Raw genomic sequence first — 13,735 nt, 5'->3', positions numbered from 1 at the left:
AGCTTGCCCGATGCGGGTACCTGGGAGTGATCTGGGGCATCAATGGAGGTGCTGCAGTGGGAGCACCGCCGCTCTCAGCCTTCGGCACTCCAGCTCAAAAGCAGACCTACCTGGTACCGCTGCTGCGAGGGGAGCAAAAACACTCACTGGCAATAACGGAACCGGGCAGTAAAGTTGACCCACCTCTATCTGAATCGGAGCTATCGAAGCGACTAACAATCGGCTTCTGTAGCGGGCTCTGATGTGGCCAATCTGATCACTACCGCAATCAAAACTCGCGATGGCCGACATTACGTTGTGAACGGAATGAAGAAATGGATCACTCAGGGCCAGTGGGCGAACATGGCCGTGACCGCAGTCCGAACGGCAGACAAGGGCTACAAGGGAATTTCACTTCTGCTTATCGACTTGAATTCCGAAGGAATCACCAAGAAGAAGATGTTCAACTCCGGCGTTGCTGCAAGTGGTGAGGATCATTCACCCATCCCTAACAATGGGCAGCTCAGCTCTACAAGTCGGCTTGATGCTGACATGAATGTCTAGGTTCCACGTTCTTGGAGTTTGATGATGTGCTTGTTCCGGCGGAAAACATTTTGGGCAAAGAAAATGCTGGCTTCAAGATTATCATGTCGAGTATGGACCCTAATTTCCCTGTCATTCAATGCGCCGATGCCGCGCATTAACCTCCCTGGTTGTCTTCCAGGCTTTGATAAGGGACTAATCTGCTTGATACCACGCAGCCTTCAATCACGAGCGGATTTGGGTGGGCATCACGGCCAATCGCCTGGGCAGGGTCGCTCTCGAGGACAGTTGGCTCTGGGCGACCAGCCGTATTGTTTTTGGCAAGCCCTTGATCGAAAACCAGCTCATCCGGGCCAAGTTCACTAAAATGGCCGGCATGCTGGAGGCAACCGGAGGCCTGATCGAGCAGATTGTCTACCGCACTCAAGTTGCTCCAGATGACCCAGCGTTGGCCTCGTACTCGGGGCTTCTCAAATACCGAGCTGCCCATGATCTAGAAAAGATCAATCGGGAGGCTCAACAGATCCTGGGCGGCATCGGTCAGACTCGTGCGGCTGCAAGTAGAGGATCGCGGGTTGAGCAGATCAGTCGTGATCTGAGAGTGTTGGTGGTCAGCGGTGGAAGCGAGGAGATCTTGCTGGACACCGTGCCGAAGCGAGGCAGGGCCTCCCAGCCCAAGGACACCAAGGCGAAAATATGAGTTCGATCTAGGCCAGGCATGTAGACATGCTACGCACACCAAACTCAATGAGGGTCAACGACGTTCAAGAAGATGCCCAAGAAAATGTACACATAGCCTCACAACTGAGCTTGTAAGACAGAATTAGGCCCTGATCGTATCCTGCTGCAGTGCTCTCCTCTCAGGGCAAGGACACAATACGCTTTCTTAACTAGGCTGAGTCCATTCATCTAATCTATGTGCCCTAAAGCGTCAACGTGCTCTTTGTACTGGCGTTGATCACTGTAAAGGGCCTTAGATTCTACTACAACTTGGACGGAAGTCCATCCTCTCTATATGCAGGCACGTCCAGTGGCAATAGCCTCCGCAAGACCTTGTTGTTGGTGTTTCGTGGCAGCTCGTCTAGAAACACGACACCTCCGCGAATCTGTTTATGCTTCGACACCTTTGGCCGGACAAACTCCTTCAGCTCCGCTGCAATCCGTGCCAGATTTTTGGCGTCTGGCTTGGGGTGGCGAAACTTTGGGTTCAGGACGACGAATGCTCTTGGGTATTCCGTCGTCCGATCGCGGCTGGTGACTCCGCGGACCGCGACCTCTTCGACAAACTCGTGGCCCAGCAGCTTCTCCTCCAACTCGGTCGGTGAAACCTGCAGCCCGTTGACTTTGATGACGTCCTTCAGGCGATCAATCAGGATCAAGTAGTCGTTTTCGTCGAGGAAGCCCACGTCGCCCGTGCGAAGCCAGTCGCCATCCACAAAGGACGATTTTGTCGCGTCTTCGTTGTCTTTGTAGCCCATCATGACTGATGGACTGCGCACAAGAATCTCTCCTGGTCCCCGGAGCCCGGCATCTCCCCCAGACTCATGGTCGATGAACCGGATCCCGACATTGGCCACCAGTTTGCCGCCAGAAACAAGGGGTGCTTTGCCGTGGTCTCTGACGCCGCTCTGCGCAATTGCGCCCGTCAATTCGGTCGCGCCATAGGTCTGGCACAAGGGGACCCCGTTGAAGATATCGCGAAGGCTCTCTGCTACTGTGGGATGCAAGGGCGCAGATGAACACGTGAGATATTCTAGGGCTGGATAAGAATATCGCCGCGTAGTAGGGCTCACTGCCAGCTGTTTGGCAATCGCTGGGACCAATCGTGCCAATGTTGCTCGGCGGTCTTGCATCAATCGGCAGTAATGATCCAACTCGAACTTGGCCATCATGCAGACAAAGGCCCCCGTCCATGGCGCCATGAGCACACAGACGTATATGCCGTACGCGTGCGATAGCGGCGGGAAAAACACCTCTCTCTGGGAAGATCTCCAGTTGTCGGGATTCTGCGCATGCATCTGAATGCATATTGCCACCAGGTTGTAGTGAGACAACATGACTGCTTTCGACTTGCCCGACGTCCCGCTGCTGAGAACAAACAGGGCGCAGACTCTCCGACTGTCCTGGCCCGCCAGCGAATACTCCTTCAGCGGCGTCGAGGAACGTGAGGCGCAATACACGCCGTCAGTCAACATCTGATGCTGGTCAGCCTTTGAATTGGTGATCGCAAAGCCCGTCGCCCTCTTTGGAATGCATACTTGCAGATAGCTGGGATTAGAATACCCATTTCCAAACGTCACGATCGAGGGATTTCTGACCACGGACTTTTGCTTTTGCAACGCAGACCTGACCTTCTCGAGCAAGTCATGGTGCACAATGACCACGGCGGGATCCGTAGTCTCCAGTGCGAATTGCATCTCGTCCGGATGGAGCATGGAGCTGATGGGACAAGCCGTGGCGCCCAAATACCATATGGCTTGGACAGCGACTACGTAATCGACCTAATCTCGAGTTTAGGATGTCTTCTTTGCGACAAGATTGCACCGTGCAACGCTTACGCTACTTGGGCCGACGATAGCGACTCGTTGTCCCGCCTGCAAACCCACTGCGTCCCGCATCCACTCGGCCGATGATACTGTTTGTTCGCGCAGCCCGCCATAGGAAATGGATCTGCCAGTGAGGGTGTCTTCGAGGATGATCTTCGATAGAGGCGCCTTCCGGGCATCGGGCCTCAAGAACTCGGATATAGATAGGTCGACAGGTATCGAAGCCTTCACATTAGAGCGCAGATAACGCATGATTTGGATGACTGTTGGACCTCCAAGGGATGGTAGTGTCTTCTCTGTAATGGTCACAACTAGATCTGGCAGTACTATTTTCTAGGCTATGTGATCGGTTTGACGTGAGGATAAGGAAGCCTTTGCTCAATCACTGGTGGCTCTTCCTCACTGCAAATGACAACATGGAGACCGCGGACCTCAGCACAAAGGGATGTCTGTGGAGTTCCGTTGATCCTGAAGCCCCGGATTGAGGGCTCTCCAAACCTCCAGAGCCGTGGACGAAACATATGGACCATACGGTGGATAGGCATTGCAGCCCTCTCGCATCACAAGCCAGATTCATTCTCGAATCGCCTTTCATAGAAAAGAGTCTTGAATGCCGTCCTCACACTCCAGAGCCTGCCCCTGGTGGAATTTGAATTACACCGTACAGTAATGTGCTTGGAATTTTACGTGGTTGTATTTTTGCTTGTCCACTCCGTACTAACTCCGTATTGCGGTTTTAAATATTCCGTTCCGCACATTCCATCAGTCCCGGGCTTCTCCTATTGGTGGAGGACCTTTCCCCGCGGGATACGTGCCCGGTCAGCATTACCGGGCCGACATTCCCTCCGGTGCCACCGGCTCTATCTAGAGAATCTTTTGAACTGGGACGCCAGGTAGACGGCAGTACCACTACAGTCATGCGTAGCTCATGCCTCAAACGACACGCTTTTAGCCAGATTCCACCAGGATACAGGCTGCCTCTCACCTATGTAATCAGATATCCGTTGCGGAATGTCGATCTACGGAGCTGTGGTTGGGGGTGCCAAGACAAAATATGGCTTGGCTCCAATGATTATCTGCAGGCACGCCGATGGAGCTGTAGACTGTCCTTCAGGCAAGGGAGGCTCCAAGCTCCGCGATCTACTTGAACAATTAGTTGCCTTTGACTGAAGCATACAAGACGAAAGGGGTGGCAATAACAGCATCGTGGCCGGTGTTCATCCAGTTTGCAGGCATGACTCTTTCATCCATCTTGACTCCCAAGGTAGATCAAAGGACAGGGGAGCTCCGTGAGCTATCTTCAATGCCACAAGTGTCTCCCGATGTGTGCCTGACGGTCGATGGGCTGCTTAAGTTTGTCGCCGCTGACCCCCAGCCACTTCCACTAGTTGGGTACCCGGCCAGCGGCACTTCTGACTACGTGGAATACACGGCCAGAGATCTAGATGTGCTCGCAGACGCTGCAGTGGCTGCGTACATTCAACGGGGGTTGAAGCCTGCGGTTAGCAAAGGGCACTTCTTCTCGGACGAGCATACGCTGATATTTGCGATAGGATCCCTCGCTGGAGGAAGCTCCACTCGTCTCGATCCTTGCTCAGCCGAATTTTGAATACATTGTGTCAATCCTTGCTTTAAATCGCCTGGGATATGCTGTCTTCTTCCTTTCTACCCGGCTCTCCTCAGTCGCTTGTCTGCGCCTGTTGGAGAACACTGGTTGTTCGACGGTCATTACGACAGAGAAATATCGTGCTTTGGTACACAATAGCCAGACAGGATTGCGGATCCAGATCCTCCCATTTATCACGGAGAAGGAAATCAAGGGAGTGAAAGCTCCCACGTTCGTTCGCGAGTGTGATACTCTGAGAGAGGCTAAGAAGATCGCCTGGATCATTCACTCCTCCGGGACCACAAGTATCCCTAAACCCATATACCTCTCGAACTATGGTGTGTTGGCCAACGTGGGCAAGAATTTTAACATGAGGACGTTCTGTGCATCGCCGCTATACCACTCGCACGGACTCATGTCACTGTTTCGAGCGATTTATTCGCGAAAGCCCATCTACTTTGGAAATTGGTCTCTGGCTCCCACGGCCCGGAATTTGAGCGAAGCAATACGAGCGGCCCGGCCACAACTCGTTGCTGCCGTCCCCTACATCCTAAAGCTTCTGAGCGAAACCGAAGATGGCCTGGCCGAGCTGGAAAAGGCTGAAATGGTCCTGTATGCGGGTAGCAACTGTCCTCAGGAGCTGGGAGACATGCTTGTGTCGAGGGGCATCAACCTTGCCGGAAACTATGGATCGTAAGTTATTTTCCCGACCGCATCACATCCGGGCTTTCAGCGATTTAACCCAAGCGGCGCTATCAGGACCGAGATCGGTTACATCATGAACTCTTTTCATAGAGACGGGATCGACGACAGAGCCGACTGGAATTATTATCGCCTTCAAGACTCCACCATTGAGCACGTATTCATGGACGAGATTGCGCCGGACTTGTTCGAATGCGTGGCCCTCGAGAGCTTACCTTCAAGATACACGTCGAACTCGGATGATCCTCCAAACTCGTTCCGGACGAGGGATCTATTTCGGAGGCATCCTGACCCTAAGAAAAACCACCTCTGGAAATATGTCAGCCGATTGGACGACCGCATTACTTTGATGAATGGGGAAAAGGTACTCCCTGTCCCCATGGAGAGCACCATCCGGGCGAACTCGTTGGTCAACGAGGCGGTCATTTTTGGCATTGGGAAGACGGTGCCGGGGATTCTGATTTTCCAAAGCGAAAATGGCTCCCGCCTGAGCAACGAAGAGTATATCGACAGCATCTGGCCGACCATCGAGGCAGCAAATGCTGTGGCCGAAACTTTCTCCCATATCCCCAAGGATCTAGTTGTCGTCATCCCTCCTGGCATCGATTGGCCGCACACCGCCAAAGGCACCTTCATCCGGGCTCAAGTCTATGAGGTGTTCGCCCCTCAGATCGCGGAAGCATATGACCGTTTTGAGAATGGCCAGGGGGCGCAATTACAACTTGAGCTGCCTGAAATTGAGACTTTCTTGCTGGAAAAATTCCATGCTGAGCTCTACGTGGATATCGCCTCAGTGGATACCGACCTCTTCGCTGCGGGTGTGGACAGCCTGCAGACAACACGGATCTGGTCAATCATCAAAAAGCAGCTTGATCTTGGGGGGAAACAGTCCATGCTCAGCCAAAACGTCTTGTTCGAAAAGCGGACCATCCGAAATGTCGCAAGATATCTGTATGATTTACGGGTCGGCGGCAGCACCGAGATGCAGCCGAGTGCAGTAGAACAGATGAGAGAGCTCATCGACCGATACTCGACTTTTGCGAAGCGTGGTACGCATGTTCTTGTGAGTCAAACCCCCCTTCGTAGGTGGAGTTGACTTCATTTTCTAATGGCCATTGATTCATCAGCTTATCACCGGTGCTACTGGAGCTCTGGGCTCCTTTCTCGTGGCCGACGCCGTCCGACGCCCGAGTGTCTCGACGGTCTGGGCTCTCGTCCGTGCGTCAGATTCGACTGAAGCTGCGTCCCGTGTTCATCATTCCCTTTCATCCCGAGGCTTGACGTTATCCAAGTATGAAATGTCCAAGATTATTGCCAGGCCCAGCGATTTCAGTCAGGCAACACTTGGTTTGACCGTCGAAGACCGCCACCAGATTCGGTCCTCGCTGACACACGTTATCCATGCCGCCTGGGCGGTAAACTTCAATCTCGGAGTTCAATCCTTCGAAGAGCAGCATATTCGGGGTCTGTACAACCTGATCAACACTTGCTTGGAGGTGAATCTTGCGACTCCAGCCGAGCTGTACTTCTGCAGTTCTATCTCCGTCGCCGGTGGAACTCCCAAGCCGGCAACGATAGCCGAGAGAGTGATCGATCAGCTCCATCATGCCCAAAATATGGGCTATGCTCAGAGCAAGATGGTGGGAGAACATATCGTTCGCAATGCCATGCAGTCCACAGGGATGTATGCCCGCGTCGTGCGGATCGGACAAATAGTCGGGGACACCGGTTCTGCCGTTTGGAATGAGACAGAAGCCATTCCTCTGATGATTCGGAGCGCCATCACCACGGGCGCACTGCCAGCTCTGGATGAAGTGAGCTCCCCTGTCTGTTGACCGTCCTGCCTTCAGCATAGACACACTTGGTTCTCCATTCAAGGCCCATTGCATCCTTCTAGAGGCTTTACTGATGCCCATGTGCCAGGTCCACTCTTGGCTGCCTGCCGACTATTGTGCGCGTGCGATAGTCGACATTGCTCTTCGCCACGTGGCACAAAAAGCCTGTCTCCCCGAGGATACAGACCCCAGTCTGATCTACCACATCCGCAATCCCCGAGTCTTCCATTGGACCAAAGAGCTCCTACCTGCTCTGCGGACTACCCACCTTCCAGCTTTCGAAACAGTTGAAGTGTCCGAGTGGCTCCAGCGACTCAGGGAGAGCGATCCAGACCCCAGAAGAAACCCCAGTGTGAAACTGATTGACTACTGGGAGCGGAAATACCGGAACGGGACCTACAGCAAGCCGATCAACGGTACGCCACCAACGAATGGCGCACATCTACCGAATGGGACAGGTTTTCACCACGGTAAAACCCCCTCCCAGGGTGGCGACACGATCAATAGTGCGCCTGCGGAAGATGAAGACCCTGGTGCTTGCTTTACAATTGAAATGAATCGTGCTATCGCCGCCACGTCGGCATTAGCTCAGCCGCCAGACCTTCTTCAGGACAACCATATACACCGTTTCGTGGCTGTCTGGCTTCGACTCTGGGGGGTTTCTGAGCAGAACGGAGTTTGAAATGGGACTGATGAGGCAGAAAATAGGTTGACTAGGGAACATGACAACCATCCTGGTTTCCACCACAAGTGCCTGGTTAAGAGGTTCGCGGGGTAGGCGAGAGGTTCGCCTCTGGCAGTTGCATCTGCCAGACTGTCACCACTTAGCCCCAATTACAACAACGGTCTACACACTTTGTAGCTAGCAATACAGCTTTTCCCGATTGCCAAAAGTATCCATTATCTTCGTATTTCCCATCACTTACCAAAAAGCAGTGCTCTGTTGATTCTGTACGACGTTCTTCCCGGCGAATGCGCGTTCTTCGTGTAATCAGGGTTCGGGTACGATAGTCTGATGAACAGTTTCATTCCTATAAGATGTTCGGCGAGCATTTCGATTACGCAGCCAGACGCCTCACGCAGGCTGCAGGAATAATTTACTATGCGTTCCGTCAGTGGTCCAATCAGAGTATCCGCCTAGAGATCCACCTTGCTCCCCCCCCCCCCCCCCCCCCGGGGCGATGCCACCACTAATATTTTCCTTGGCGTACGTGCAGATGGAAGCCCTAAAATCCCAAAAATGGAGGCCTGAAACCAGGCCATCATCTACCGCAGCTATCATCCATCCACCGCAGTAGCTTTCCTCCCGTCCTCCACCGCAGTCCCACCATGTCGCCTCATTCGAAATTTCTCGAGTCCCATGATGACTCGGCGGCAGAAGACCGTCAAACCGATGACTCCACTACACAGCTTCCGTAGGCATCTTAAACCACCAAAAACTGCAATCCCGAATTCCCAGCGCTTCTTGCTCGTGTGTTGCAGCGATGGTAGGCGTGGCGGGGAAATCCAAGGGTTGCAACACCTGCAGGAAGCGCAAGATCCACGTACGTATCGAGATTCACTGGGGGGGGAAAGGAGCTAAAGTCGGTGACAGTGTGATGGAACCCGGCCGTCCTGCGATCGGTGCAGAAAGAGTGATCGGGTATGCGGAGGATATCAGCGGGAACGACATTTCAAGAATCTGAGTGCCTTGGATCGGGACACCTTGTTGACCCGGACTCAGCCCTTGACTTCGCTCACAGACTTGCACACGATCAACGCCGGTTCAGTTTTCGATCCTACGCCTTGCAGCACCCCCGAAACGGACGACACCACAACTTCCAAAAGCCAGAATGTTCAGGGCCCAAGACAGGCCCCGAGTCTCTCGGAGTTGTTCGTCGACTTCCTCGACAACTACATTCCTAGAGGAGAAGCCGTGCTTCAGGATGGGCGGAAGGGCCAAGTTTCCTGGCTCCAGGCCATTGATCCCTCGCTGGTAAACGACGCCTCTCTCGATCTCGCAATCTTCGCGTTGAGTCTGGTCTGCTTGGGTCGCAAACACGGCGACGAGAGCCTCCGGCGTGAGGGCGCGGCAACCTACGGCAGGGCTTTGCACCGACTACGCGACATTCTTTCACACCACCGTCTGCTTTTCGAGGAGCAGACGCTTGCCAGCTGCATGGCGTTATCTACCTTTGAGGCAAGCATCCCGCACAGCACGGAATAGAACCGTCGTTGACCGAACACGCAGCTGCTAGAAGTTTCAGGGGACAGTATCGACGGATGGGTCAGCCATGTGGAAGGTATGGCACGGCTGATCCAGCTTCGGGGTCCGGAGTCGCATGTTGTTGGATTGAGCCATCGTCTCTTCTTGGGCTTCAGATCTACTTGTGTGAGTGTGGATTCTCTACATATTCCCTGAACAGCAGCTCACCTCGGGCAGATCACCTACGCCTTGGCTACCCGTCAATCGACCTACCTTGCACAGCAGGACTGGCTGACAGTGCCGTGGGAGACACAACCGAAGTCGGACCTTGACCGGCTGCTCGACATCATGGCCCAAATTGCAGTCTTAATCGAGAAGGCAGCACGACCGAACACCGCCTCCTCCGCTTTCGACATCCCCCATGCACAGAGATTAGGACTACTACAGCAGGGGTGGGAATTCCATTCTCAACTTGAGAGCTGGTACCAGACACTCCTACTAAATCAAGCCGGGCCGCCGTACTGCGAGCGGCCTTCGTCCACACGTTTTCTTCCTCGATTGGCCTCCGTTTTCCCGAAGGCACTACACTTCCAAAATTTCGAAATTGCACGCCTTCATCTCTCCTACTGGACCACTCTCCTCTTGCTCCACAGTAGCATCCTCACCACCCCCTTCTCGTCTCCGAGCGACGTTGATCCGACTTCTAGCCTTCCGGCGTCTGGGGAAAATGATTTCATCCACAGACGAGCGCTGGAGCTGGCGAGAATGATCGCTAGGTCGATGGAGTATCTGCTCTCGGAAGACATGCACGTTCTCGGACCGCAGAAGGTGTTCTTCGCCTTGCGCGCAGCAATGCACGTATTGGCGAGCTTGGGGGAAGAGGAGGAGATAGACTGGTGCAAGGAGGTTTTTGAGGAGCTTGATCGCCGCGGGTATCCTTTTGGCAAGATCTTGGCGAAGTGCGAGTGGGACGACATACCAGCACTCTTGTCCGGAAAATCTACTACGGGAAAGGCTGTCCCATCCCAAAATTCATGCACGCAAAATGTTTGAAACGGGTTGAGAGTTGTCTCCAGCGAGCCTGTTCTTGAGCATACTTCTATGTGCGGCAGACAGGCCCTCAGTCCCCGTCTAGAGGATCAAAGTCCGGAGGGACGAAGATGGTGAGATGCTGGTGCAGGCACGCAAACAGGTCCTTGAGCCAAGCCAGTCTCTCCTCAACATAGAGTCCTCGTCGCGCGAGAAACACCAGGGTCATGCGCGCAGCCATGAGTGAGCGCACCATCAGGAAAGACCGGAAACTTGAGATCTCTTCTCCCTTTGAACTGTGGCCGAGCTCTTTCTCCTCCGTGGCAATTAGCAACGCGGGCACGGTCGAGCTGAGATCGTCTTCGAGCTGCAACAACACCTCCAGAGACCCTAGCGCTTCATCGGATTGCGTCGCGGCCTCGGCGAGGAGGATCTGCAACTCGTGCAACCTGACCCGAGCGTACCGCATCATGTTCCACAGGAAGCAGGGCCCAAACCCTGAATATATGTGCACGAACACAGGGGCTCGCCGATCTCTGATCAAAGGCGCAATCCAATGCGGCAGCGGCCGATACTGGTCCTTTGGGATTCGGTCGTAGCTGAATTGCCACGGAATATTCGAGATGAGCCTCTGCCATCGCAGGTCCAAGAGATGAGCTCTCTCCAAGAGCGGGGTAGCAGAAGCATGCTGCTCATATCCCGGCAGGGTGCTCTTTCGCTCCATGTATTCGGCGCACAAAGTGGCGACATCAGCGACCAGCAGGTGCACTTGAGCGGACATCGGCTCGTACACTTGCTTCACGAATGACGGGTTATATGTCGGTCGCAGACCGAATCGTAAGCATTTGTAGAGCTTTCAACAATCAGCAAGGGACGAAAGGGCTAGGACCTGTGTATACAACCTCTTGAGTGTGGACGGCTTTGAAAAGAGTCGGGCCTAGGGGTGTCTGGAGAATCCCAGACCCGCGATGTTCGAGAAGCGCCGCAGCTCCTCGCGTGTGGGCGTACCAGCTACTGAACGCCGTTTCAGGGGACAAGTAGATCTGGAAACTCATAAGTTGTTACCTAGTAAAGTGTGTAATACTCGAGGCCATTACCTCGCAGAATCCCAACAATTGGCAAGCTAGGAGCGTCTCGTCTTTGAGGACCAGGACGGGGTCCCTCAAGGCGGCGTTCGTCAATCGTATTGCGTTGCCGTATTCGGTCAAGGCCGCATTGGATGCCGTCCGCGAGTTGCATCGCCTGGCAAAGTTGGCCAAAGCAGTGGATTTGAACGCCGAGAGGAAGAAGGGCTGGTCGACGAACCCGGGGTACGCATCTGGAAGATATTCGAGATATCCCGCTCTCCCCAGTGGAGTGTTTATCTGGAAGACGTAGTCGAAGAAGAACCTCTGCACTGCCAATTCGTAGAGCGGTTGCTCCAACACCCCTTTCAGGTCGGTCGACGGTGTGGCGGCAGGGCTTGTGGTGGATGCGAGACTCGATGCACCGCTTTCGTCGGTCTTGGTCGAGCGTTTCTGCCACAGTTGGTGGGCGCGACGAGAGGCATGTGCGGTCTCATCGTAGTGGAGCAGATCAAAGGCGTCCCGAAACTCGCACGTCTTGCCTGAGCGACGGCAGCGCCCACAGGTTGGACGGGCTTCGTCACACTTTTGTGTTTCAAAGATCGGATTAGCAGACGGGCAGGGGAACGCCGATCTAACGCCTACCTTGACCTTGCGGACCCTGCATGCATTGCACGCTTTGCTCCGTGGACCTCCGTATTTGTACGGCATCTTGCTGGACGAAGCGTAGCCTGGCAGCGAAGACGGTCGGATGTGGTAATTGTCAGGAAGAGAGAGGGGGGGCAGCTCAGGCACGGCAGCTCAAAGGGCCCATGGACGTGGGCTCAATAAGGCCCGACGATGATGAATTGGGCATAAAGCGAGACCCAATCGCATCGCCTGGGCTGTGAGGCATGTCTCGCTTATTAGAGGCTGCGCGGGCTGCAGACGAACTCAGCCCCAGGACGCGCTGAGATTTCCGCATTCGGCATGTAGATCCACCATCCCCAGACCCGCCCCACGAATATATCAAAGGAGACACAATCTCAGCTGGGCGCGCCACGATTGCTCCTTTTGTCCCATTTCACGAGTTGTAGGAAATAGTTGATCGCGAAGGTGCTGGGTGGTTTCGCCCGTAATGTCTGAGATAGAAGCGTCGAGATGTATATATATACCCCTTGGGTCACCCTGAAGCTGGACACATCCCAAAGCCCGTTACGGATTTCCAGCATTCGCACCAGAACACAGCACAGCATTTGACACAATATGGCCATTTGTCCATCTCTGAGCAATCCCAGTAGGTCTCTCTTCCCCCTTGCAATTAAGCCAGAACTGACTCTCTGGAAGACGAGGCCAAGCCTGTTGTCGGTGACCTGTCGTACCATACCTTGACAACTTATATCGCTGCGGGGACCACTATCTGCACATGGATACTGTGTAGTATTCTGACTCTTGCACATCTCCTGAGATATACAGAACCGAGACAGCAAAAGCAAATCGTCCGTCTTATTTGGACGCCAGCGGTGTTCGCCATCTTCAGCTTCTTTGGAGTCTGGCATTACAACCTTGCCAACTACCTGACTCCTGTTGCCGAGTTATACGAATGTTTCGCACTCATAGCCCTCTTCTTCCTGTTGGTTGCGTACCTTGCGCCAGAGTCCTTCGAAGGGCAGCTTCATTTCTTTGTCACCCACGCTGGGACGGTGAAACCTTCCGATACCTCAGAAGCAGACTGGTTCCGCAAGACCTGGATCACGGTGATACAGATCTTGCCAACCCGTGTCATAACAGTCATTGCCACGGAGATTGTCGAGGCGACACAGTGCCACGGAACAAAGACGTATCGACGGGCGAACACCATTATCAGCATCGTCCAAGGTATCCTGACTGCGATGTGCGTTATCGGAATCCTCAAGTTATACTTGAGATTCCGCAGTCAACTCCACGCTGTCGACCGACGGATTCTTTTCAAGATGGGGGTATTCAAGCTCGTCGTCTTTGTCCAGCTCGTCCAACGGATTATTCTCAATGCCCTATCTCAAACTGATGCCCTCGAACCAACGAAGCATCTCAGCTATAACGACCTCAACATTGGATTGAACTCCTTCCTCACCTGTATAGAGACTTTTGTGTTTGCTATTCTATTTGTCTGGCCCTTCTGGCCTCAGAGGACATCTGCAAATTCGAGGGCAGGAGTGGTTTCTGCAGTATTGGACGCGGTTAACCTTGGAGACATTTTCGCCGGGATGGTTCGTGCTGTGCGGCTT

General features: G+C 53.8%; 2 protein-coding genes across 2 annotated transcripts; one reads left to right on the top strand and one right to left on the bottom strand.

Moving 5' to 3' along the window:
* Nucleotides 1-8,490: 8,490 nt before the first annotated feature.
* On the top strand, nucleotides 8,491-11,551 carry PV07_04827 (uncharacterized protein). The gene is made up of 4 exons (XM_016391673.1): nucleotides 8,491-8,755; nucleotides 8,806-9,390; nucleotides 9,442-9,582; nucleotides 9,634-11,551. The coding sequence occupies exons 1-4, from the start codon at nucleotides 8,696-8,698 to the stop codon at nucleotides 10,447-10,449; spliced, it is 1,602 nt and encodes a 533-aa protein (XP_016249192.1). The 5' UTR covers nucleotides 8,491-8,695; the 3' UTR covers nucleotides 10,450-11,551.
* PV07_04826 (uncharacterized protein) lies at nucleotides 10,517-12,200 on the bottom strand (the record flags this gene model as incomplete). Its single annotated transcript, XM_016391672.1, has 4 exons — nucleotides 10,517-11,278; nucleotides 11,325-11,468; nucleotides 11,523-12,074; nucleotides 12,135-12,200. 4 exons carry the CDS (start codon nucleotides 12,198-12,200, stop codon nucleotides 10,517-10,519), a joined length of 1,524 nt encoding a protein of 507 aa, XP_016249191.1.
* Nucleotides 12,201-13,735: the final 1,535 nt, after the last annotated feature.

The sequence above is a fragment of the Cladophialophora immunda genome, assembly GCF_000835495.1.
Source record: "Cladophialophora immunda strain CBS 83496 unplaced genomic scaffold supercont1.3, whole genome shotgun sequence".
NCBI classification, from domain to species: domain Eukaryota; kingdom Fungi; phylum Ascomycota; class Eurotiomycetes; order Chaetothyriales; family Herpotrichiellaceae; genus Cladophialophora; species Cladophialophora immunda.
This window is presented reverse-complemented; position numbering and strand designations above follow the sequence as displayed.

Coding starts and splice junctions, on each gene's coding strand:
- PV07_04827 (XM_016391673.1), top strand. CDS start 8,696: ATGGTAGGCGTGGCGGGGAAATCCAAGGGTTGCAACACCTGCAGGAAG. Junction 8,756..8,805: donor GCAGGAAGCGCAAGATCCAC/GTACGTATCGAG, acceptor AGTCGGTGACAG/TGTGATGGAACCCGGCCGTC. Junction 9,583..9,633: donor TGGGCTTCAGATCTACTTGT/GTGAGTGTGGAT, acceptor CACCTCGGGCAG/ATCACCTACGCCTTGGCTAC.